Below are 26,415 nucleotides of genomic sequence, written 5' to 3'. Positions count from 1 at the left end.
AACACATCCAAGGATATTGGATGCAAAATATCTTAGAATGTGTATGTTCATTAACCTTTTGTGGGGGAAAATGTGAGCTCTTGTGTACATAATTTTAACCTACCTGTTCCTATGCAGTTCTACATTAGTCTCACTATCACACTAATGCCAACTTTGTGTTTTATAAAGTGTTATATTTAAAAAGTCCATCACAGAGGTATATCTGAATTCAGTGTTTTATTGAATGTGATTACTTAATTTAAGCATATATTCAACATAGCTTTTGCAGAAATTTATACCTACTTCATAATTTAAAAACAGTCTAAGACTTTATATATTTGTGATACTTTTGGCATTTAAAGCAGATGTTTATTTTCTATATACAGAGATTAAAAATGATAAAAAATTCACATCATTTATTGCTTGTCAAGTAAACTTCCCTGCGTGTGAGGCCCTTAAAATAGTGACCAGAAAATTAACAAATGCAATCCATACTTAAAAGTTCTCAGATGAATACTTTCTCGCACTAATCCCTCAAGTTTTGGCATATGCTTACAGGACACCCCCCCTTCTTTTAAGAAAGAGAAATGCTCTTGCCTGCTCTGGTAATATGAGGTACTGGCAGAACATTGGACTATATTCGCCAGACTACATTTTCTTAGCTTTTCCTATGCTTGTTTTTGCATAGAAGATGTTGCCTTTGGGCTTCATGAGGTGTACGACAGACACCCAAGGTTGGTTAAAAGTCAGGAGGCATAATTTCACAAAGCAAGATAGGTGATGTTTGGAAAGCTCTTTTGGCTCCAGTGATCTGAGATTAAAGCATTTAGCCAAATCTCTCCATAAAGGCAAACAAACAAACAAAACCCAAAGTTGCTTCTCTGAGCACTTTTGTTCAATATGCCTATGCTACACTTTTTGTGAAGTATTAAAAAGCAAACAGTCCTGTGTGGAAACTTTGTAAAATCAGCACTGGAACCGAACCCTTCTTGAATATTCTTATCACAGCAACTCCTGAGACAGAAGACTGGGAAACTTAACCTTTCAGAGGAATCTTTTCTTCTGAATCAGGGCCAAGGGCGCCATCTTGTGTTAGTCCATGACACTGAAACACACAGGTCTATGTTTCTCCAATGACCCTTTCCCCTGAATAAGTGGAGTGGTGGTCTTCTTCTACCTCTGTACTTCACTTTCGAGTGACTGTATCCTCACAAAGAGGGCCTTCTTCCAGCTTTGTGGCGGTCTTTCCAATGGCACCATAGTTCAGCATTCCCAGACTCAACAGATTTATCCTTTCATTAGAACTGGGAACTAGAACATGGGGGAGATATACCTGAAATGGCAAATAATTAACATCCTGAACCATGAAATACAAGGAGACACTGCATAATTTTTTCACATATCCTCAAATGTTTGCCCCATAGCGTCCCCTTCCTTATCACCCATTCTTTGCCTTTAATGCCACCAAACAATCCAGTCTCCACACCCCAAATGATATGTGTTTCAAGCCCAGAAGAAAACAACTTTTAACTGCTGTGACTACTCTCAGGTAAAATAACCCTGAGGGCTCAAAAACAGTATCTAAAGTATCAGCTGTTGCCAAATTGGATCACACATTCTTTAGTTAAGCAAAGATATTCTAAACGTATCTTACAGAACCTGAATCTTAGCTGTATTTTGCCAACAGACAAGTATTTCACGTCAGTTGGCCGGGAAGTCAGCTACTGCAAGTATTCTGACACTGACATAGGACTTGCTAACGCATGCTAACCCTTTGCTGGCAAGAAACTGTTTCACAGAAGGGGTGTTCAATATTCTTTTTGATAAATGCTTACCGAAATGTTTCCAGTTCCTACATCAATTTCACTTCCTCTTTCAACAGCTGAGTCGTTTAGCTACAGACATCAATGGGGAAGAGATCAACCAACAAGGTAAAATTCAAAAATATGTAGTCTTACATAAACAGCAATGTTTAGAACACAGCTCTCAATTATAGTCTCCCAGGACTCCAAAATCTTCCACTTTAGTTTTATATTATATTTTCCTATTCAAATGGTTAATTAATTAATACAAGGGACTTTCTCCCTCTTTAAAAGCATAGTTTAAATATTCTTGTCGCAGGCAAAAATTACATAGGAGAGTTACAGAATTTTCCTATTTAAAGTTCATAAGCACAGTCTTATTTAGAGGCTTGTCTTTCATTTAAAAGTGAACAAGCCTAAACATTTTCTTGCCAAGGACTTGTACTGTAGTAATCTTGTGCCAAAATCACAGTCTACAGCTCTCTGTCCTGGTATGTTTCCACTTTCAGAAATACTCTTTCCTTTGAACTTTTCACTCTATCATATATGCTTTTGCTCTGACCTTATCTAGGTACTTTGTATTTTCTGCTGACTGTGAACTAATGATGTAATGTAATAATACAATGTGATTCTATATTGAATTTTAAGTCTTATAAAGTAAAGGAAAGATTCATATTTATAGTATTCTTCAGGAGATGAGAATGCTGGTAAAATCAAACATTACAGAAACATAAACAAAGTCACAAACTGACTGTTCAGTACATGTGGCTATGGTCAGCAAATGACCTGAAAAGGGCAGGAACTCCTTATATGGGTAAACGCAGAAGAATTACTGCCCCAGGTAACATACAGTTCATGTGCAGGTTTGCACAAACTCTCTCAAGATCAGATAGACACTGATCTTGAAGGATATAAAAGGAGGAGCTTCCTAGCCAGTAGGTAGAGTTCCTAATGGGCCTGAATGGATCTCTCCATCCCTTGTGTGGGATGCAAGTAAGCTCTGACTTTGATCCCTGCATGGATTAAGGCAGGGGTGGGGAACCTTTTTCCTGCCAAGGGCCATTTGCACATTTATAACATCATTCGGGGGCCATACCAGGTGTAGATCTCCCGGTGTGTGTGGGGGGGGAGAGGCTAGGGTTGCCAGGTCTCCAGCCACCACCTGGAGGTTGGCAACCCAAGGGGAGGCCACGCAGAGAAGGCCTAGAGGGCTCCCCCAGTCCTCCACCCCTTCCAGGCAGGAGGGCAGCCAGTGGTGGGCCCAAGCAAACGAGGCGCCAGGGAGGCGCAGCCCGCGGTCAATCAGCAAGGGAGGAAGGAAGGAAAACAGAGAAAGAGGGAAAGGGAGAGAGGGAAAAAGAAATGGAAGGGGGAGAAAGAAAAGGACGGAGGGAGACAGAGAAAGAGACAGAAAGAGAGGGAGAGAGAGAAGCCTTCCTCCCCTCCACACACACCTGCCGGCCCCACGCGACCTGACCCCAGGCTCCATGCCTTCCCTGCTCCAGAGTCCACAAAAGGCCCCCTGAAGCCCGATCGGCTCCTGCGCGCATGCTCTGCCGCCAGGAGCCACGGGCCTGTTCCCCCCCTCTCACTGCTCAACAGCCGACAGGCAGCAAGAGTGTGCCCCGGCATTCCTGCATGCTGCGGCTATAGGAGGCAACCTTGGGGGAAAGCGTCCCTCTCCCTCCTCTTGCCGACCAACAGCCGTCAGTCGGTGAGAGGAGGTCCAAAGGGCGCCGCAGCACCCCTGCAAGCCGTGGCCCCAGGAACACCCTCAGGGAGGGCCGTCCTATGCCACGCCTTCGCGGCGGGGCCCCGGAGCTGCCGAGGGCCACAAAAAATGTCCTCGGCCCCCGGGCCTGAGGTTCCCCATCCCTGGATTAAGGCTCTTAGAGCTTTTCAGTCCTCATGGACTGGAGGAGCTTAGATTTTTCCAAGTCTTTGAATAGACATGGAGGTTCTAAGAGCTCCCAATAGATCTTGCCATCTTTTGTATGGAGGCAGTGAAAACTCCTTGATACTTCCATGTACTAAGAAGTTTTCATAAAGATCTATCCAGCCCTTATAGACATGGAAGTTCTTAAGACTTCTCTAAGACTAAGGTCTTACACAGAACTCTTCCATCTTTACATGGCTTTAAGCTTTGCATAGCTTTCTAGTTCTGGCAAAGCTAGAGATGGTATGCACACACACACACACACAGATCTCTCTGATCTTACCATAGATCAGAGGCTTCTCAAACAAATGGAAAGACTAATAGACTCAGTCCACTCATAGGCTGCGAACACTCAAAGATTTCTCTATAGTTTCATAAACCTGGTCCTGGCATAGACTAAAAATATGCTCTATAGGCTCATGACTTCAGTTATTACATGAACGCATAGAATAATCAGACATTTCTCTAGCCATTGCATACACCAAAGTTATTTAAAGACTAAAGTAACACATAGAGGACCTTAAAGGTCGATTCATCCTAAACATGGATTGGGAACGTTCAGATCTCTCTAGTCCTGCTGTACTGGGGAGGTTCACAAATGACATGATTGGGTAAAGTATGTCTACTTATTTTATGATATTCTAGATCCTTTGAATTAAGATGCTTTTAACTAAATCAGATCTTATTCATTGCACTAACCATTTTTACAAGATTTCTGTAACGGTTATATTTTCTGAATGAAATATTGTTTTAAGGTTTGAAACTCTCATATAGAGGTATAGAGATTGTTTAAGATTGCTTGCATACATGAACATGTTTGAGACTCATAATGTCTGAACTTTATAACATTTTTAAGACTTTGTAACCACCTACATGCATACATACTATATGATATAAACTGCAAACATATACATATTTTTCATATTTTTGAAGCAATTCAATAAAAAGCTTACCCCGGTAAGAAAGCAGTTGAGTCCTGCTTATTAGGTGTCTAACTGAATAAGATAACATACTTCTTCTCAGGAAGGGGTCGATTCTAAGAGCACAGGCACTGAAACTCATTGACCTGCTTCACTCTTAAATACTTGGAACTGAGCTTAGGCTCAATTTAGACATCACACCAAACCATGATTTGTATTAACTACAACTGAGATCCTTAACCACTGCTTGAACTTCCAAATGTACAATTAACAAACTTCTCAACTTAAGAACATACGAACATAAGAAAGGCCCTGCTGGATCAGACCAAGGCCCATCAAGTCCAGCAGTCTGTTCACACAGTGGCCAACTAGGTGCCTCTAGGAAGCCACTAACAAGACGAGTGCAGCAGCACCATCCTGCCTGTGTTCCACCACACCCAAAATAATAGGCATGCTCCTCTGATACTAGAGAGAATAGGTATGTAACAAGACTAATATCCATTCTAACTAACAGCCATGAATACCCCTCTCCTCCATGAATATGTCCACTCCCCTCTTAAAGCCCTCCAAGCTGGCAGCCATCACCACATCCTGGGGCAGGGAGTTCCACAATTTAACTATGCGTTGTGTGAAAAAATACTTCCTTTTATCTGTTTTGAATCTCTCACCCTCCAGCTTTAGCAGATGACCCTGTGTTCTAGTATTATGGGAGAGGGAGAAAAACCTCTCTCTGTCCACTCTCTCCAAACCATGCATAATTTTATAGACCTCTATCATGTCTCGCCTCAGCCGCCTTCTTTCCAAGCTTGTTTGCTTTCATCTTCCATCATCTTCGCGCACTGCTTCATAAATTCCCCATTAAGTGACAGTGCAACAGCTGTATCTATTGCTCGCTTTGCACCTCCGCTCTAAATTCTACTGTGCAAGTCTGGTTTTCCAGCCAGTCACAAACCCCTATCCTTTCTGGCCAAAGAGCTCAGAGCAGCTTACGCAGCTCTTCCTTCCCCATTTTATTCTCACAACACCCCTGTAAGGCAGATTAGGCTGAAAGTATGTGACAGGCTTTGAACCTGTGTCTCCCCGGCCCTAGTTCAACACACTAACCACTATACCACACCAGCTCTCCAAGTTAAGCTTCCGTGCGTGTTGTCTGAATTGAGCCATCATAGTCAGAACTTGTTTTTACTGGCCACCCTGGCACTGATGTAAAGGAGAAAACCTAACCTATAATAAAGTGCAGATTATTATTTAGCAACTCCCAAATATAACCAGGGTAAATTTACCTTGTAATTGAGGGGGCTCAGATATTTCAGACAGGCATAACAAGTGGAAACTACGGAAATAACAATTGCTACACTGACAACCAGGAATGTAAATACAGTGGTAGGTGCTCTAAAACCTAAGGAAAAAAGACAGAAGAGATCTATAAATAGAACATAAAACAAGAGATGTGGTTTGTGGGCAAGAATTATACTGATTACAAAATGTACAGAAGAAAGCAGATGACAGGCATACAAACCTTAAAGTGTATTAAGTCTTGGGGGTGGAGAAGATGACTACTCCTCTTCTGCTATTACATTGAAGGGGTAGTTCCAATATCTGAAACTGCCCCATTAGCTGTTCCTAACCTCAGAAGGCCCAATACTTCAGCCATAACTTTGCTCTGTGGTCCTGTTACTGAAATGTATTGTAATTCAGAGATATCCACACAAATGTCACTCTGCTCTGTGTGAGTGTGTTCGTATAAAGTGCCATCAAGTCACAGCCAACTCATGGTGACCCCAGCAAGGGGATTTCAAGGCAAGTGTGAAGCACAGGGGATTTGCCATTGCCTTCCTCTGTAGAATCTTCCTTGGTGATCCCCTCCCAAGTACCGACCCTGCTGAGCTTCCAAGATCGGGCTATACCTATATGCCACCTTCCCTCCTGTCACTCTGTTATGTTTTTACCCTCCTCAGTGTGCTCCCTCATCATCCCATCCATTACTTACCTAGTCTCAAGAAAGAGAAAAAATGAAGCCAAAACAGGCAGAGAATTGGAGCTGCGTGGGCCTGAGTCACAGCTGCAAAGTGGATCTGCCTCTCCAGCTTAGCAGGGAGGTATGCGAAGTACAGATTGTGGCGGTCAACTGTATGCTTCATCAGCATATAAATTAACCCTGAAAATAGCAAACCATACCCAAGTTGTAAAAACTTTTGTCAGTAACATTCAGATTTGCCCCCATTTCCTAGCTTAAAAACAGACCCACCAAGATCTAGTTTTTGTTTGTTTGTTTGTTTTTTAATTCAGCACGAGCCCAGCAATCAAAAACGCTCAGGCATTCTACACTAGCAAAGAATCACAACATGCATAAGACACAATATGATCCTGATTCACATTTCTGCCACTGTCCCCTCACTAAAGGATACATGCGCTGGTTTTGTATGGTGTCGTCAGGCTGGCGGCCGCCCAGAAGACCTGTAGCACGGGAGGCCTGAGCAGGCTGCGTAGCGGGCAGGATGCCATCCTTCCCAATCTGGGTAAATAAGCACTTCAAGAGCTGCAACCGCGTCAGTCGTCTTCCTTTGGGGTCTCTGTTCTCTGGAGCAGGGTTAACCGCAGCTGGCTCCACGTTATGCTGCCTCGACCCAGTTCTCCTCCACCAGCCACCCCCCAAACACTTCTGATTACTGTTTTCAAGAGGTTGCCTAACAAGCGGCTCTGCCACGCTGGCCTCCACCCACCTGGTTTTTGCACCCCATCTGCCCCTCCAAGTCCTAGTGGCACCCCTTCCCTTCCGGCAGCGGTCAACGCCAGGAGCCAGGCTTGGCCCACTGAATGAGTACCTGGCCACACAATTCCTACCAGAGGAGGGCCCTGGGCACTCTGGCCTTGTCAGTTCCCCATAGCCTTGTGGAAGTCCAGTGCTACCCAGCTCAAAATGCCCTCTAGTGGCCATCACCACCCTCTAGTCATTTGGGCCCAATGGGCCCCACCACCACATACAGTTTAGGCCAGTGGCTTCTGTTGGCATGGCATGGCAAGATATAAAGATGAGATCTATTTTTGTGGGCTTTCTTCCTTCATTTAACAGATATGAGGCAGCACATTTTTCTTACATAATACCGCCCTCCAAGAGTTCACATTTTGATTTTTTTTTTGCAATGACTAGTATGTTCACTAGTGAATCAGTTCTGTTCCTATAAGCGTTCTATTCATGTGACTGCTTCAGAATTCCCTGCAAGTTTCAACTGTTAATTATTTTATAAATATTATATTTTATAAATATTAAATAACTACCCCTTTTGTGTAAAGAAAAGGGTTATCTACTTATTTGAATCTGTACACATGAAAAAAAAACCCAATATGCTTTGCTGTGACAATTCCTTTCTGATGATCAATGCTTGGCATTACTGTTAGATAAACATAGGTTTATCAAGGAGAGTTTTCCATCAAAAATAATGGGACTAGTTCTAAACCAAGAGAAGCACATTTTATGTATAGGAAAGCAGAGCATTAGGTCAACAAATATGTAATTCTAGGAGTATATTTATATTCATCTGCTGATAAATGGACTACTTCCGGAAATCAAAATATTACCAGAAAATGCATATCCACCTAGCACCTCTACTGAAAATCCAATATGAACATTGAGTTAAGTCTAATAACTACTCTGCAGATTTAAACGAGAACAGAGGGAAAAAAGAACAATATAACAAACTGAAACACGGATCAGATAACTTTCCTAATATCTAGTAGCTGCTATATGGATTTTAAAAAAATATTTATGTTTGAGAAGAATTTGTGATATTAGGCATGAAAAGTTACATTTAGAAGCACGAATAGTGTGTTTACTACTTAAGAGGATCTGTTGGGACGCACATGTTTTCTAGGTATTATCACTGTGAAAGTGAAATCACTCTCTAGATAGCACCCTGCATATTTGCATACGAAAGCTTCTCAATGTTCCTTCCCAATAACCTTAATTACTTGAACTCCTTTTAAGTACAGCAACAGCTGTGTTATCCAGCACTTAATTATCCCAGAATGCTCAGCTAACCAAAATCGCCCAGAGAACAAGCTCCTCCCCCTTAGCCACCAAATCCCCTGCATTTGGGGGGGGTGCACCCCTCCAGGTGGCCAGCTTTATGCCACTGACGGTTGTTGGGCTTCTGACAGCCAGTGCTGACAGCTGACCTCATCCTCGGGCATCTTCTTCCCCCTCAGCCTTTCTTAAGCTGTTGGGAGCCAGCTCTGCCAGAGGGCTCCTGGGTGGGTGGCCCATTTGCTTGTCTGCTGTATAAGATGACTTCATGGCTTGGGGGGAAAGCTTTGTGATTTGGCACTCATGCTGAATAGAAGTTTGCCAACTAGGGTGGGTTAGGGTTTTGCAAATTCCCTTCGGTAGGGAGTAGTAAAAAGGTAAAGGTAGTTCCCTGTCATTACTGACCCATGGGGTGACATCACATCCCGACATTTACTAGGCAGATTATGTTTATGGGGTAGTTTTCCATTACCTTCCCTAGTTGTCTACACTTTACCCCCAGCAAGCTGTGTACTCATTTTACCGACCTCGGAAGGATGGAAGGCTGAGTTGACCTTGATCCAGCTACCTGAAACCGACTTCCTTCGGGATCAAACTCAGGTCGTGAGCAGAGTTTTTGACTGCAGTACTGCAGCTTACCACTCTGCGCCACAGGGCTCATCAAGGGAGTAGTACAGAGCAATAAGTTTGAGTATCTGGCACATTTGATTAATTGGCAACTTCTATTCAGTATGAGTACCAAATCACAAAGCTTTTACCAGATTATTTTTAATGGCGTTTTTATATTAATGGTTTATTTGTAAGGTGACTTGAGCAGGACTCTGGAGAAGTGGCAAAAAATCTCCTATACAAATAAATACTGTGTTTTTAACTAAGGCCTTAATTCCACATTAAGAAGAAGAGTTGATTTTTTATATGCCAACTTTTTCTACCACTTAAGCAAGAATCAAACCGGTTTACAATCATCTATCCTTCCCCTCCCCACAACAGACACTCTGTGAGGTAGGTGAGGCTGAGAGAGCTCTGAGAGCTGTGACTGGCCCAAGGTCACCCAGCTGGCTTCATGTGTGGGAGTGGGGAAACCAACCCCATTCACCAGATTAAAGTCCGCCGTTCATGTGGAGGAGTGAAGAACCAATCCCAGTTCTCCAGATTAGAGTCCACCACTCCAAACCACTGCTCTTAACCACTACACCACGCTGGCTCTCTATATGTGGAAGTGTCACAAGCAAACCAAGTGTGTGTCACTCTTGAACAGGATCAGAAATGATTGTTGACTTGGCTGTGGAATATATCCCCTGCATTTTAGGAGTGCACCTCTCCAGGTGTGTACCTGTGCATTACAGTAGGCACTTGACTGTCACTGTAATATTCTGGCCTTTATCTGTAGCATACTTATTGGAAAGGTTGGCCATCACTGCTCTATGACCATATCGCACTATGGATGGTACAATCTATTCTCAGACAACTTTGTTCCCTTGCATTTTTATTCCTTTCACCATGATGCTGCAGATCATTTATTCTATGATGTTATTTTTCTTGTGAGAACAAGTCTTTCTACATTGCTTTCTACTTTGAAATCTTTCCTCAAGACTGCCTCAAACCAAGTCTTGTAACAAAAAGACTGAATTAGGTTGACTTTCAATGTTGCAGTAAATGTTTGGCTGTTAACACTGCATTTCCTACATTTAGTCCAGCACTGGAAGTGACATCTCTCAGTGCAAGTCATGCCCCTACCCTGCTTTCAAGAGCAGGCAACTGCCCCACAGATGAAAACATATAGATACCGTATGAGCTCCTGCACATTTTCTTCAATGGGGCAAATAGTGGCCCAGCCCCCACAGGATACAACTTAGATTATAAGCAGAACAAGGGGGAGGGGATTAATATCCTTCTTGGAGGCCCCAGCAGCTATCAATCACAGTTAAAAAAATACCTTGGAAGGTCCATTCATAGAGCTTCCTTTGTCATGTCTAAGTACCCTCATGATTCAGACAAACCTCCTTCTAAGGTCTTACTCAGACAAACCTTCATCTATGGTCTTCCCAATGCACAAACGAACTTACCAAATGGGACAATAATGGGACATGTGATGCTGTAGGCCATAATGACTGTGAACACACATAGCATCCAGGCGTACATTGCTCCAAACTCATATTGAAACGCTTGATGCTATAAAGAAACAAAATATTAGGATACAGGGGGAAAACATTCATGGAACCCAAAGCTTCACCGATTGTTTCTATGGAAGCAGGGACCCAGTTTCCCCCATGCTTTCTTTGCATGCCCATTGCTACCTCCACCTCTTCTTCTCCACCCCCAATCCTCCTGCTAGCCAAATTTTAGTATGTTTCTTCACAATCAACTGACATTGTAGACTTTTGTGTGTACTTACGTGTCTGTGTTAATTAGCAAGATAAAATCTTTGGAGATACACCAGTTCCAAGGAGGTGTGCTCCCATTGATGGCATAGATATGGGCAGTGTCAGGAATGTTTTGGGAAAGGCGTAGTGCTTGATTGGCATTCCTTAAGGCTGCTCAGCCTGAAGTTTTGATTCAGCTGAGCTGAGCTGGGGACTACAGGCAGGGGTGAGTTTAAACTTTGCCTTTTTTAAAACGCTGGGAAGCCTAACTAAACTGAGAATTTAATTGAGGTTTGCTGGGAGAGGGTTGTAATTGTTATAAAAATATGCATGGTTTGGAGAGAGTGGACAGGGAGAAGTTTTTCTCCCTCTCTCATAATACTATAACACGGGGTCATCCACTAAAGCTGGAGGGTGAGAGATTCAAAACAGATAAAAGGAAGTATTTTTTCACACAACGCATAGTTAAATTGTGGAACTCCCTGCCCCAGGATGTGGTGATGGCGGCCAGCTTGGAGGGCTTTAAGAGGGGAGTGGACATATTCATGGAGGAGAGGGGTATTCATGGCTGTTAGTTAGAATGGATATTAGTCATGTTGCATACCTATTCTCTCTAGTATCAGAGGAGCATGCCTATTATTTTGGGTGTGGTGGAACACAGACAGGATGGTGCTGCTGCACTCGTCTTGTTAGTGGCTTCCTAGAGGCACCTGGTTGGCCACTGTGTGAACAGACTGCTGGACTTGGTCTGATCCAGCAGGGCCTTTCTTATGTTAAGTCTGGTTGAGATATAACACGTCTTTTGCACTACAGAAAGCCTTCATACCTGCTTAATGGTTTTTCTTTCAGCAGCAGATTTGGCCAACATCATGCGAAAGGTATAAAGGATGAGGCCAGGCAGACGGAGTAGCTCCATCCCATTACCAATGAAAGCTGATGCTATCACGTAATTCACAAAGAAGGCTCCCTGATCTGGCAGAAAGACACACCTTAAAAAAATAAGCAAGCCGGTCAGTGATGAGAAGCACAAAGAAGCCTCTTCAGATTTCTGTTGTATCCCACTATGCATCAAGATTCCATAATTCCACTCCCCTGCCCACCCTTCAGTGAGTACCTCTCCTCTGTCCTGAATTTTGTATAGTTCTGAAGAAGTTCTGTGCATGTACCTCAGTTACCGGCATGCCAGAAGACTCCTAACTTTCTCTGGAAACAATGTTAATAATTTTATCTTTTTTGGCCCCCATTCATGAAAGCCAGCACAGCATTTATCTCAGCTACTCAAGTACCAAGATCTGCAACAGTTTGTGTGATTACATCTGAAAAAGTAACTGCCTGGAGTGGAGTTTTTGTATTTTAGTTTATGGCAGAGTTTTTGTTTTGTTGTTTTTTACTGCCAATGGCTATGGTTTATCAATGAAAGGTTCTTTGCATCTGTATGCTCAGATGCCCTCTGTTACTCAACATCATTCTTGGTCTAAGCCCTGGCAGTGAAAACTGGTCAATAAAGACAAGCCAAGAAACTATGAGAATATGTAGAGGGAGCAGCAACGCCAAGTTCCTGTGATTTTCCTGTATGTTTTTCCCCTACCCTCTGAGGGAAAAGGAGAATAATTACTCTTTGAGCTGCTTGCTCCTTTGGCAATATGAAGACAACTCCTCCACTCAATTCCATTTTCCTCTTAGAAGAAAAGAGAGACTCTCCCCCCTCCCCTGGTGTTTTCTGGAAAGCTGCAGAAGGCTAGGAAGAGGCACAGAAAACCCTCTGATTTCTTCCAGAGTTCTACATCGAGGGAAAGGGAGGTGGTGACCACAAATAACAACCGGCCAGTAAATCAAGACAAAGTTTGTGAAACTCTGTTTCACACTGAATCACCCATTTACCTGAACCTTCTGTATCTCTCATGTAATACCTGGAAATGAGGGTCTCCCTCATTTCTCTGCTCCTGTCGGCTAACTCTAGATACCTGTTTTCATGTACGGCTTACAACACAACAGTTTCTTCTCTCCTAGGTACAACTTGGGCTTGGAGCACCAGATAACGGATGCCAGAATAGCTCCTTCTAGGGCAGTGCTGCTCAGGATATAAAGTGCAGCATTATCTCCTAGATTTATAGTGTAATTAGAACTGTACTTCTATTTTCCCAAGTTAACAAAACTACTGGGGAATTGTACTGTTGATACAATGACTACAGCGAAAGACAAATTCATTTCTCCTTGCTAGCACAAGAGCAAGGTTTTTTTGTTTTTTACTTACTCTAATCTGACTGTAGATTCAGCAGATGCTCTGTCAAACAACCAACGAAAGAAGAAATCCAGACTGGAAAAAGACATGCTTGATATCAGTTTGGTCAACTCAGCACAGGGTATAAACTTGAACTTCATGATGCTAGTGTCCATTTCACTGTTTCCCTTTCTTCAAGAAAGGGAAAAGCACTTACATCCAATTTATTACAATAGGGGGAATAGAGCTTTTTACTACATGGAGTGACCCCCTGGTTCATAATATGGCCATGTCTGCAGTTCCAACATCATATATTCTAAGACATGTCTGCAACTGTACATAGAAGGCAATGGGAATGTAATATAGTCTTTACCTGGTTAAACCAAGTGAAGGCAGAATTAACACCATGAAGATCACAAAAGTGTAGATTTTATGCATCATTGTTCTGTTTTCACCAGACCTACCAAAAATGAAATTATTAAAAAGCCATTGCTACATTCACACACATAGCCCTTATTCTTCTTTGTAAAGTGCTATTTTCTGTTTTTGCTACATACTCAAAATCAATCATGGAACTACAATTCATACAACTGACACAATCCACATTAAGCATGCCCCATGGTTTCCAAAGCACATAACAAATTCCATAAGCAATCCAGACCACTATTACAGCAGGTCCCCATGAAAAGCATGTAGTCTTTAAACAGATTAACACTAAAAACAGGAAGACACATTCATTACAAAGAGACAGCAATTACTTAAGAAATAATTCACAGTGGGTAGCCGTGTTAGTCTGTTTGTAGTAGTCAAAAAGGGCAAGAGTCCAATAGCACCTTAAAGACTAACAAAAATATTTTCTGGTAGGGTATGAGCTTTCGTGAGCCACAGCTCACTTCTTCAGATACCAATCTGAAGAAGTGAGCTGTGGCTCACGAAAGCTCATACCCTACCAGAAAATATTTTTGTTAGTCTTTAAGGTGCTACTGGACTCTTGCCCTTTTTGACTACTTAAGAAATAATGTCACCATTGCTTTTTGGCACATTTAAGGTCTGTCAGTTCTACAAATATGCACAAAATGAATTCAGAGCAACAGGACTGCTAGGATTTGCCAGTTCTATTTTCCGTTCTGTCTGAACATTTCCCCTCAGTCCTATCCTTACCCCCAACAGTTTTTGAAACCTTTAACCATCTAGAAATGTAAGATGAGCTCTTTACTTTGTCCAGTGGGATTCACACAGTGTTGAGAAATAGACAATTGTTGGTAGCAAAGCTGAAAAGGACCACAGAAGGACTGTAGGGAAGAACTGGCTAACAACAGGGTTCTAGAAAAAAAAAAGGAATTGTGAAGAATGAGAGATGCAGGCCAGCACTTGAGTGCAACTGTGATGAAAACATAAATATTATGTTAGCTTTTAAAGATATACCATCCACTGAAACACGGCTTGGATTATGAAAGCTATTTTAAAGTATCGGCTAGGATTTGACCAGAGACCAAATGCTGCACTGCAAGTCAAGGCCAGGGATTAAGTTCAATAACAAACATTATTAATGACGATTTATTGGAAAGATCTAAACTATCATAATTTATCCCTCCCAATTTATCCCAGCCTGGGTAGCATTCATCCATTTTCTTCTCACACTACCACTGTTAAGTAGACTAGGCTGAAAGAGGGAATGAGAATGACTGGCTCAAAGTCATGCAGTGAACTTCATGGTTAAGAGTGCAATCTTGAAAGGGGGGGTAGATCCGCGGCAGCGGAGCTGCGCCATCTCCTCAAAGGCTTCCCAGCCACCGCAGAGGGGGAAAAGGCATTTTAAAAATAAAATAAAGAAAAAAGGGGAACATGCCCCATAGCACAAAGGAGGTCTGTGGCACCAAAAATGGTGGCGCAGCCCTGCCACCACTCAAGAGGACGTTCCCAGGCCAAAAGGGCTGTGGAAGCTGCCTAAGGCCATCTCCACCCCCGGGAAAAGCCCTGCTGGCATGGCTGCACTAGCGGCAGGGGCCGGTGGCACCTGGACGCGGCGTTTGCCCCCATGCCAGAGTAGATGCCACCTACACTGCCGCAGGATCACTCCGGCTCCTAAGGAGCTTGCTTCCCCATTCAGGAATGGGCTGTAAGGGGATGACCACATCTAACAAGTGTTGGTGCAACATTCTAATTATTACATCACTCGCCTTGTATTTATTTACTTCATTTATATCCCGCCTTTCTCCTTAATGGGGGCCCAAAGTAGCTTACATCATTCACCTCTCCTCCATTTTATCCTCACAAGTACCCTGTGAAGTACCGTAGGTTGGGCTGAAAGTGTGACTGGTTCAAGGTTTACCCAGCAATTTTTTTGTATGTAGTATTGGATAAAACCAGAGTAAAATTAAGCACACACAAAAAAGGCAGCTCAAGACTGTAAACCCACAAACAAAACTGCAGGGATAGTTCTTCCATACAGAAATATACAGAAAGAACAGATTGTAAAATATGCAAATAGTGTTCTACTCACATTAAGATAATGAATAGGCATGGTTACATTGAACTTATCCATAGTTGAAATAATGATGGAAGGTGTGGTTAGGAAAAAGAGCACAAGAAAAAGCAACAAATTTATACAAAGCCACCGAAACCACCAATGCAGCCCTTGAATTGAGAGGTGAGTCCTGTCAAGACAACAGTAGATCAGTAAGACTTTAGATAATAACAACAACTATAATAATAATAAGACTGTATAAGTAAGGCCCCAACATCTTTGAGCGTGCAGGCACAATTGGAATTCTGAAATGGCATGGTGGGCACAGCAACAATTTTTTTTACTTATTGTTTTATTTTATTAAATTTCTACCCCACCCTCCCCAGCCAAGGCCAGGCTCAGAGTGGCTAAAATGGCTGCCATGAAATGGCTGCTGCAGGAGGCTGAGCCAGCCACAAAATGATTGCCACAGCTTAACTTCAGCAACACAATGCAGATCCTTGCGCTGTGGTGGCAGCTGATGCCAAAGTAGCATTTTTTTAAAAGCTACACTGCCAATCAAATCTCCAATAGTCAATCAGAAGCTTTGCTAAGAAAAAGTCCTACCTGGCCCCGCCCATTTCCTAAAAACACTTGCCAGGCACCAGAAAAGGTGTCAGCGGGCGCCGTGGCACCCACAGGCACCACACTGGGGAACGCTGGTGTAAGTGATATATTAAACAAAAGTAGAAGCTGGAGCACTGATCGTATGTAGTAAAGCAATGGGAGTGCTGAAGCACAGAAACAGTGGGCAAAGTAGCAAACACTCATACTGCCTGGGTGGGAGAAGCAATCTTACAAGAATCTCGACACATTTCAAGCAGTAAGTTCTTATTCAGCAGAGCAATTTTCAATCAAGAAACAGGAAAATCCTCATCAGGATTTACATACCTGAAGAGCAGGGTTATTTCTTGGTCAGTGTTACTCCCTTAGCTAATATATTTGAGACATGCTGGGTTGCCCTAATAAATGCAGGGATGGATCCTACCCCTATCCCAACATTCCACTGAGCAAAGTTTGAAGCCCAAGAAGAGCTACTTAAGTTGGAAGGCAGTAGGATCTACACTGTAGTCTTGTGGCATTTTGAATATTATTATTTTTGGTTGGGCTAGGTGTACTGCTGCCCACTCTCCTGAATAGCCACTGGTACACATACTACAGTTGGGAGAGGGATCTGGATATACGACTCTTATCTGCTGAGGACACGCATTATTGGACTGGAGCCACAGAGCTCTGTGGAGAAAGCCATGATAGTTAAATTTTCTTGTAACCAAGTCTTGAAACCAATTTGTATTTTTAACATCACCAAGATTGTAGCTGTATTAAGACTGTACTGCCAGCAAATCTGAGGTTTATTTATTTAAAACATTTACATGCCATCTCTTCAGGGTCCTTGCTCAAGGTAGCTCACTAAATAAAACCATAATACAGATACATGAAAAGCCCAGCCAAAGAAAACCTAAAAGAATAAAACATCTAACAACTTTAAAATCCTCAGACTTAAAGCAGGTTATAAAATAATGAAAGATATCAAACCCCTAGTTAAATCTCTCGGGAAAAAAAACTTTGGAAATACTTTGGCTGGGAATCTAAAATAGGAGCAGGGCAGGCACTAGGCAAGCCTTAAGACAGGGGTGGGGAACGTCAGGCCCAGGGGCCATTTAAGGCCCGCAAAATCATTTCGTCTGGCCCTTCGTGGGTCCTGGCAGAAGGATCTAAGACTGGCCGCCCCCTCCCATGGACAGGAACAGCCTCTATTCAAGGCAGATGTGAGTTTGTTTTGCTGAGAAAAGGAACCTTTTTTCTCCCTTGCAGAAGAGTCGTTAGCTATGGCGCTGCTAGGACCGCCCCAGAAACTGTGTTAACCCTTTCCCACCCAGGCCGTGGAGAAACGTATTCCCTCTGTACTACAAGAGGGCTGGGGGCGGAAGTGGCGACAATGGAGTGGTTAAAGAGGGCAGGGCTAGAACACGCCGGGGGCGGGGCAATTCTTAGCCAATGTGTCCTCATTTCACCCCTGCAGGCGGAGGTAACAGGATCCAGCTGTAGAATCCGGCCCTGACCATGTGGAGCAGGAGAAACTCCAGAGTGAGGCTGGACGGCTATGCCCGGCTGGTGCAACAGGCTATCCTGTGCCACCAGGTGGGTGAGTGCACCACCATTTGGATGCCTGCCTGCTTGCCTGTGTGCGGGGGGGGGGGGGTCATCCGGGGCAGCTGCCTGCTTGGGGCTTGGTCAGCTAATTTTTAAGTTGATAATTTTGTATGGCCCGCGAATTATGTTATAAATATCCAAATGGCCCTTGGCAGAAAAAAAGGTTCCCCACTCCTGCCTTAAGTGGAAAGGCAGGTGCCACCACTGAAAAAGCTCCATCTCTGGTAGCCACCTGCTTCACTTCTTCAGGCAACAGCACAGAAAGCCCAGCTTACGAGAAATCTCAACTGGCTGGCTGGATAGTATGGGTGGAGGCTTAATGACGTCCAGTCTTATATATCCCAACATATACAACTGCTAACACAAAATTAATAGATGTTCCAGAAAGGAGGCAGTTTATTCTAAACACCTGCCTGTGTGCAAAAGTAGCGTTTCTACTTGTGAAGGTGAAGCTGCTGTTTATGCTAATTTCCTTCCTCCCACCAGCAGCAACCATTTGTGCCACATCTCATACCACTCTCCACCTTACCTCAAGAAGGGTGTTTTTTTTTGGGGGGGGAGCAGAGGACTGAATCAGGAAAGGCAGAGGAAGGGGGCATCCTATGAACAGAACTAAAATTATGGTTCGATCCTACCTAAATACCCTTCCCTCACACCTTCCTTCCAAATTAAAAATATTCATATATAAACAAATGGAGAAATGCAGAAAAGTTACCAGCAAATATTCTGTGGATAGGTAGCATACGCAATATGCCACTTTGAAATGCCTAGTTCTTTGCTGAAGGCTGATGGCTGGGGTGGTTCTTTGCATTTTATACCTTTACATTTACAGGCATTGAAATCTTTTAGAATACTGCAGTAAAAAGAAAATAGTTTAGCTTTCATGCTTGGAAATGGCCAATATGCATAAAGACTGTTCAGAAAGACTGTACATCTGATCAAAAAAGTGCTTGAACATCCCTTCAATGCCACTTGGTCAGAGTATAGCATTAACACTGATTTTTATACTATCAACAAATACTACACACACAGTATACATAATTCAGTATTGACATTAATTCAGTAAATATGGTTTCTCTGTAGTGTGGATCTGAGAGGGGCTGCACAAATGTATCCATAACTTTCCAAGTCAAGCCAAGCCTATCTCACTTCTAATTCAGAGGTAGTATCAAGAAAGCAGTAAGTAAATGAAAATTTTCAATCTTTCTTCAATATCTAAGAATAAAATCATTGGTGACTTCAACATATCTATGGGTCTTTTTAAAGAAAGCACAGTCTTGACCACCTTGTCCCAATTCAATGGGGGATTTAACACTTTCCCGAGTCCCATTTTCCTGACTTCAAGCAAACAGTGGCCCAATTTCAATCAGAACTGTATCATATTGGGAAAGGGGTAAGCCTTCCCTCCTGTGCTGTTTTCCTGACCTGAAAGGGCCCCAGGGAACCACTAACTGCCCCATTGGGGAAACTTATGTGTAGCCGATCAGTACACATATAGCTCATTACTGGTCAACATGACCCAGGACACACCCATAATGTACTTCTAATGTTGAGATTTTTATACGAAGTCAAGTCAGACTACTGGGATAAAGGCATTCTACTTCACAATGTCCAATTTTACACCTAGTTCTGGGTCAGAATACAGATCAGCATGTATCCTCCACTATGATAAAGGGACAGATGGTAAGAAACTGACCAGAGAATGCTGCTCATATACTGCTAAATTGTGGGCACATAATAGCTTACTGTAGGTAAAGGTCCCCTGTGCAAGCACTGGATCATTCCTGACCCATGGGGTGACGTCACATCCCGACGTTTACTAGGCAGACTTTGTTTATGGGGTGGTTTGCCAGTGCCTTTCCCAGTCATCATCCCTTTACCCCCAGCAAGCTGGGTACTCATTTTACCGACCTTGGAAGGACGGAAGGCTGAGTCAACCTTGAGCTGGCTACCTGAAACTGACTTCTGTTGGGATCGAACTCAGGTCATGAGCAGAGCTTGGACTGCAGTACTGCAGCTTACCACGAAGCTCGGTATAGCTTACTGTACACCTTGTTTATCTGAATTACCACCTAAGATGTTCACAGAACTAAACTTAGGACAAATTTAAGAAATGGGACAGTTGCTTACACAAGATCACACTAACTGCACGGAGGAGCAAAGCCCAATCATTCAGTTATATTAAAGACAAATGTAGTTCAGACAGAATAAATAATGGATACCTTACTACCTAGGGGTCCCCCAAGTCTGCAGAAACATCTGTTTGGGTAACTGTGACCCCGATTCACAGATTTAGGTATCTGCAGACAGGGGCCACGTTTTGGAATTATATATATAGATATTGAATTAAATAATATACTTACTATGTTGCCATGGATTTCTCCTGGAATGTTACAAAAGCCATTCCCAATGGCTTATCATAAACAACCTCCTCCTCTTTCAAATACTCTTCCAAATATTTCTTGCTAACTCTGGTGTAGTAATCTATAGCATCCTCCTGTGGAAAGCAAGTTTCTGTTGCAAATCAGTATTCGATCAAAAGCAAAACAGATCAGACAACCAAAGGCACCTCAGAATATATACAAATGAAAAACAAAACTAAAAATAAGTCTTAATCATCCATTAATTACAATAAAATAATAACCAGTAGACCACACTAACCATAAAAATTGCTCTACTATACATAAATCCCTTTACCAACATGACAGATAAACCATTAAACTAATTCACACATAGCAGTCACCATGTAACACATATTCAGTTGGTCAAAGAATGTCATAAAACACCAAACACATTTCAGATACCACCTTTCTCCATCGTGCAAAAAGTATTGTCAAGCTAAAAGCCTCTGATGAATACAATAAACATCAGGTAATCCCTAGATACAAATGTATCTACAAATGTTTTAGATCAGAAAATCTTCTTTCAGATCATGTGGACTTGTAATTGAGTTGGAAGTGAGGAGAATTCTTAAAGCTTACATTTATAACAAGGCTTATTTGAAGATCTACCACTATATGTGAGATGCAAGGCATATAACCAGGTCAAAAAGGATAGGATAATATTTGTATAGGATGATATTGTACATGCATCAAACAATATTCAAGAGCAACTGGAGAAATTCTGCTCAGTCTTACAATTACACCCACACTATCACGTTTTGTATATTAAGATTTTTCTATGTAAATAGTAAAACATCAGAAATTTTGATGTTTTCAATTGCAATCTTCCAAAGTTTTAGCCGATTAGGAAGTAACAATAATGTCGTACCTTTTCACAGCCTTGGATTTCACAACAGCACAACTGGCCAAGTGGTTTGGGGTTTATAAGAAACCGTTTTCCATATCTCTGATGCAGATGTGCATAATAAACTGCATTTTTCTCTGCCTTTTTCCTGAACACAAAAAGCAAAAAACTATGATGCAAAAGTAGATATACCCAAAACGGAGTATCTTATAATCTCATGTTTCCATGCATATAACCTTCTTTAATCATGCAGATGAGCAAGCTTTTGTGTTTTTTAGACAGAAAGCGATTTATATTATATGAAACACAAAAAATATCAAGAAGGGGCTACTTTGTACGTTACAAAAATAGGGGTCCATCTCTATATAGTGTATGTGTGGTCTTCCCATAATGCATGGCACTCCATATAATGTATTAAAACTTACTCGCTTATTATTGGTATTCATTATTATTAATGGTATTCCCCATTAGTATATATGCATGTGAAAGTTGGACAATGAAGAAAGCTGACAGGAAAAAATGGATTAATTTGAAATGCGGTGCTGGGGAAGAGTTTTATGGATACTGTGGACTGCCCAAAAGACAAATAAGTGGGTCCTATATCAAATCAAGCCTGAACTCTCCCTAGAAGCTAAAATGATTAAACTGAGGTTATTGGTCACATCATGAGAAGTCAAGACTCACTGATTTTTCATTGTAATTTTCCCTATATAGTGTTATATTTCATATTTAACACAAGCTAGCATTTCCTGAGTGGTGCTAGAAATCACTTTAATATTCATAACATTACTCTCTAGAAGAAATGTTTTGCTGTTTATATGAAGCTAATGTGTTTTCACTAAAATGTTATTCATAAACGTACCTCTCTCTGTACAGATAGGTAAGTCTGGATACATCATAACATAAGTTGACCTCTTTCACACTGCAGGTTGGATATGCCTCACTGAAAAATGACAGAAGAGAACATGAATTTACACAGAGATTCCAGAGAATGTTCTGAACTGATACAAACTCCTTCAGGGATCAAGGTCAGTAGTGGGCTTATCTTATTGCCTGCCCTCTGCACTCCCACATACATTTACCTGCTAGCTGCTATGTCGGAAAAGGATAATATGGGGCCTCCATAATACCATAGAATGTCACCACAACAGCTTCCAACGCCAAGGATCCTTGAAAATGCAGTTTCCAGTGCTTTAGTGAATGAACAGATTGGCCAGGCTAGCTGCCAATACCGAGCAAAAGAATATGATCTCTCCCTGAATGGGCAAGCTAGAGGCTTACTTACCCTCTGCTGTCATTATACAGAACAGGTAGGATTACATTTCAATCGCCTTTTAATCTTATCCTTCCTCAAATTTCAGGGCTTTCCCCACCCTATTTCAACATCACAACAACCCTGTGGAGGTAGGTTAGACTGACAGATGTTGATTGGTCCAAGGTCACCCAGTGATCTCAATGACAGAGCAAAGTTTTCAACTCTGTTCTCCCCAGTGCTAGTTGAACACACTGAACTCCTAAGGGAAATTCCCAGCAAATCAATCTTTAAAGAAAAAATAATCTACAAATAAAATCAAAAAGAAATTTTGAACAGGTATTTAAATAAACAATGATACATATTGTTAAAGGAACTAAAATTACAAATACACTGTATTAGACTACTGCAGTGTGCTCTACATGGGGGCTGCACACAAAGACTGTTTGGAAGCCACAGCTGGTTCAGAACGCCACAGCCAGAATGCTAACCAGAATGGGTTGTAGGTACCATATCAGTCCAGTTTTGTTCCACCTACACTAGCTCCTGACCAGATTCTAGGCCCAATTCTAAGTGCTGGTATTGACATTTGAAGTGCTATACAGCTTGTTAAGGGCCACCTATTCCCATATGAACCTACCCAACCACTGCAGTCATTTTCAGGGGCTCTTCTTTGGGTGCCCTCACCATCTGAGGCTAGATGGGTGGCAGCCAGAGAATGGGCCTTTTCAGTTACGGCACTAAAATTATGGAACTCCCTCCCCAGGGTGATTCATCTGTCCCTCTCGATCACTATCTTCTGATAGCAGGCTCATTGACCCTTGCCCCTGTTTATGTGTTTTAATTCATTTTATAGCATGTATTCTTAAAAGCTTGTTTTAATTATTTTGATTGGTTGCCCCACTGGGGATCATAAGTTGAGTGGAAAGGCAGCATAAGAATGTTCTAGACAAATAAAATGATCTTTTATTAACTTACGTGAAGTGATTTTCTAGGTTTTCTTTCTTGGCACTTTTGGGAAGGCCAGTTATGAACAGTGTATGTTTTACCTACAAATCAAAAGTATCAGTTTCAAAAAAAAAAAAAAAAAAAGAACCAGCGAAAAATACATAAAGAATAGCAAAATGAATATTTCTGCTTAGGCCTTTTGACTTTCAAATACATACTGAGACAGCAAGGTAGACTTTCTCTCAATGTGGAGGATCCACTTAAGTATTTTGGCTTAGTAGTTTGTGATAATCTTTTCCCCTTTCTGTAAATGTACTGTAAATGTATTGAGATAGCAAGGGAAGTTTGTTGCTGGACAGGATAACTGTGTGTGAAGGCAGTGGGTGAAATGTCATGGAGTGTCAGAGTGAACGATAAACAATGATAGGAGAAACTGGATGAAACGGCAACTGTACTGAGTCGCCTTTCTGTCTGTAATACAATCAGATATGCATAACTTGTTGATGTATCGTCATAACTTGAATTTGGATAAATATCTCTTCCCCAGTTTAATCGGGACTCAGAGATTTCTGCCCATTAGGGCCTCTGAGTCAGCAGCTGCAAATAAACTGTTTTTCTTGATAATGGTCTTGGGTCTCTCTCCCCCCTGAACCCCCGTTTACCACATCAATCCAGTATAAGAAGTGTTAATACTTGCTTTGTTAAAGGTGTTTCCCACACAGGGATGGGCCTGTATTTTCTCTCTGCTGGTACTGCAGCTGCTAATACAACACAGTGGCAGTGGGGCTTCCCCATGGCAGATCCATGCCTCAGTCCCCCATGGCAGCCATTGCTGCCCTGCCACTGCTGGTTTTTTTTTTAATCAACAATTGACCATATCGCAACAAAGGAGGTTTAGGAAAAGCTGTGGAAAACCCAGGAGTTGCACAGAAACACCACATTGCTGTGGGGAAGCAGAATAAAACCTGCTTCCTAACAACATCCAAATTGTGGCAAACATCCTGTATATAAGTGAACAAAGTCTGTCTCTCAGTTGGTTTCATCATCATATTGCCACGGACTTAGAGGGTTTTTAAAAATTCTTCCCCCTCCCCTCAAAAACATAGAATTAGGTCTACACTGAATTTCATTCAAGAAAAAATGAATACAGTGAATACAGGGAAGTTTTATACATTCACTTAAATTTGTTGCACACATGTCATCATAAAGCCCAATAGTTTCTGACCTCATTCTGAATGGGAGAACATTCTCACCCTGTTTCACAGCATTCCTGTGAAAAGCCAGGAAAGCAAGTATATTACTGAAGACACCTCACTCCCACTCCAGCAGACTTATGAAGAATAAACAGAAATGCTTTAGAAAAAAATTAGACTTACTAGGTCTTCTTCCTTATATATGATGGATTTACTGTGATGTTTCATGAAGAGGACCGTCAAAATCAGGTAGATAACAGCAAACATTGTGTGAAGCCAGAGAAGATTGGTTCTGTGGGATGTAAAGTTTCAGCGTAAGTGAGATGCCTGTTTGTAACACCTGCCTAGACTACTATTCAATTTATGTCTGTTCAGTGAACAAGCAGGAAAATAAACATCAGACTGGATGCATCTCCCTTTATAGCTTCCAGTTTAACAACACTGCAAAATGGCATCTGGACCAAAACAAAAAACCACCAAGCCAGTGCCAATCTTAAGAAATTTATTTGCACTCCAGAGTTAGTATGACTTCATAGGCTTTTAGGTAGCCAGTAGATTTGTGCCATGTTCAGGTTATCTTTCTTTTCAAGAGCATTTTCGGTGGATATTTCAAGTTATTTACAGGATGAGGAGCTAAATTGGTTCCAGAAACCAATGTGGGCTTTGGACTTGTTTTTCTTGACCAGCACTTCCCAACAATCTTTGGTCAAAACCTTCTGCTGAGTTAACCAAGTTTCACTAGATCACAAGACTCATTTCTAACACAGTAATGTTTTGCATTATTTTACAATAGCATTAGTAGCTCACATTTGCTTTTATATAATTATAACAAAACTATCGACACAGTAGTATTTAAATTACTATGGGGAAAAATCCTTGAATATTCTGTCAACTGAATGGGCATTTATGTGGTCTGGAAATCTATTTCAAACTTAAAGCAGCCCAGGATAAAAAGTTTGGAAGAAAGTGAACAGGGTTAGAGTCAGGAGCTGTCGGTCTTTCTATGATGATACTGGAAGTACAACAGGGCCAAACAATGGAGTAGCTCATTTTATTTGACCCCCATTCCAAATTTAGCTGGCAGGGGGCTCACTGAGTACCGCTGCCTGGCCTCCCTTGCTCCCCTGTGCTGCCTGCCATGCTATGTATTCATCTACCATGTCAAGCCAAAAAAAATTTCAGTTATTAAATTCACTGAGAGACACATGTATAAGGGGGGAAAGGCAACTTTTCTATGATTACTTACCCAGTTTGTAAGTTGGCTATAGTAGTCCTCCCAAAGCTATAAGGGTCTTTTTCTGGGGGGGTGGGGAAAGAAGCACAGGCCAGTATTTGCACTTTGAACAAGTTCATCTGAACAAAATAAAACACTTCTACAAATGAAGTGATTTTTATTCTTCTACTGCTTTCTCTTATAATAAACTACGTATTTACTTACTAACTACCATAGCTGTCCAGGCACAGATAGTGTGTTTGGAACAGGGGCAAGAAAGGAAGGCTCAAGACCAACCTGCAGCGTAAATGCTGCACATCCATTTAGCAAGTGCACATTAGATACAGGCTGAACAGTGGTGGTGGTGACTGAATTAGGTTGCCTGCTTTTTCTTTTATTACCTTAATGCTTCCCCCATTCTTAATGCATTCCCCCCATTTGCGTAACATTTTAATACTTGCAACTCTCTCTGTATGCACACTTTTCTGGAAGGGATAAACACATGAAAACGCTAAAATTTCTAGCACTTTTCTTCCTACTTCAGAAAAGAGAGTTTCCACTAGCTTGTTCTTCTGTCAAATTACTCCAGTTGGTGGAGGAACCTATCAGCAGCTCTTAGAGTGAACAGGCTGGCAAGAAATAAAGAGCACCTTTTGGG

The 26,415-nt window shown here is 41.9% G+C and overlaps 1 protein-coding gene across 1 annotated transcript in view; it reads right to left on the bottom strand.

Moving 5' to 3' along the window:
- Positions 1 to 1,165: 1,165 nt before the first annotated feature.
- TMEM63A (transmembrane protein 63A) overlaps positions 1,166 to 26,415 on the bottom strand; it is a 33,122-nt gene continuing 7,872 nt past the window's right edge. The window contains exons 6-22 of the mRNA XM_056853366.1: positions 25,791 to 25,842; positions 24,728 to 24,836; positions 23,382 to 23,452; positions 22,014 to 22,094; positions 21,176 to 21,299; positions 20,269 to 20,402; positions 18,621 to 18,758; positions 15,749 to 15,902; positions 14,462 to 14,568; positions 13,619 to 13,705; positions 13,279 to 13,341; positions 11,851 to 12,013; positions 10,728 to 10,833; positions 6,628 to 6,795; positions 5,921 to 6,036; positions 1,815 to 1,874; positions 1,166 to 1,312 (exon numbers count right to left, since the gene is read on the bottom strand). Coding sequence (XP_056709344.1) covers positions 1,166 to 1,312; positions 1,815 to 1,874; positions 5,921 to 6,036; positions 6,628 to 6,795; positions 10,728 to 10,833; positions 11,851 to 12,013; positions 13,279 to 13,341; positions 13,619 to 13,705; positions 14,462 to 14,568; positions 15,749 to 15,902; positions 18,621 to 18,758; positions 20,269 to 20,402; positions 21,176 to 21,299; positions 22,014 to 22,094; positions 23,382 to 23,452; positions 24,728 to 24,836; positions 25,791 to 25,842 — 1,880 coding nt within the window. The remainder of the gene's footprint in view (positions 1,313 to 1,814; positions 1,875 to 5,920; positions 6,037 to 6,627; positions 6,796 to 10,727; positions 10,834 to 11,850; positions 12,014 to 13,278; positions 13,342 to 13,618; positions 13,706 to 14,461; positions 14,569 to 15,748; positions 15,903 to 18,620; positions 18,759 to 20,268; positions 20,403 to 21,175; positions 21,300 to 22,013; positions 22,095 to 23,381; positions 23,453 to 24,727; positions 24,837 to 25,790; positions 25,843 to 26,415) is intronic.

The sequence above is a fragment of the Euleptes europaea genome, chromosome 7, assembly GCF_029931775.1.
Source record: "Euleptes europaea isolate rEulEur1 chromosome 7, rEulEur1.hap1, whole genome shotgun sequence".
NCBI lineage: Eukaryota > Metazoa > Chordata > Lepidosauria > Squamata > Sphaerodactylidae > Euleptes > Euleptes europaea.
This window is presented reverse-complemented; position numbering and strand designations above follow the sequence as displayed.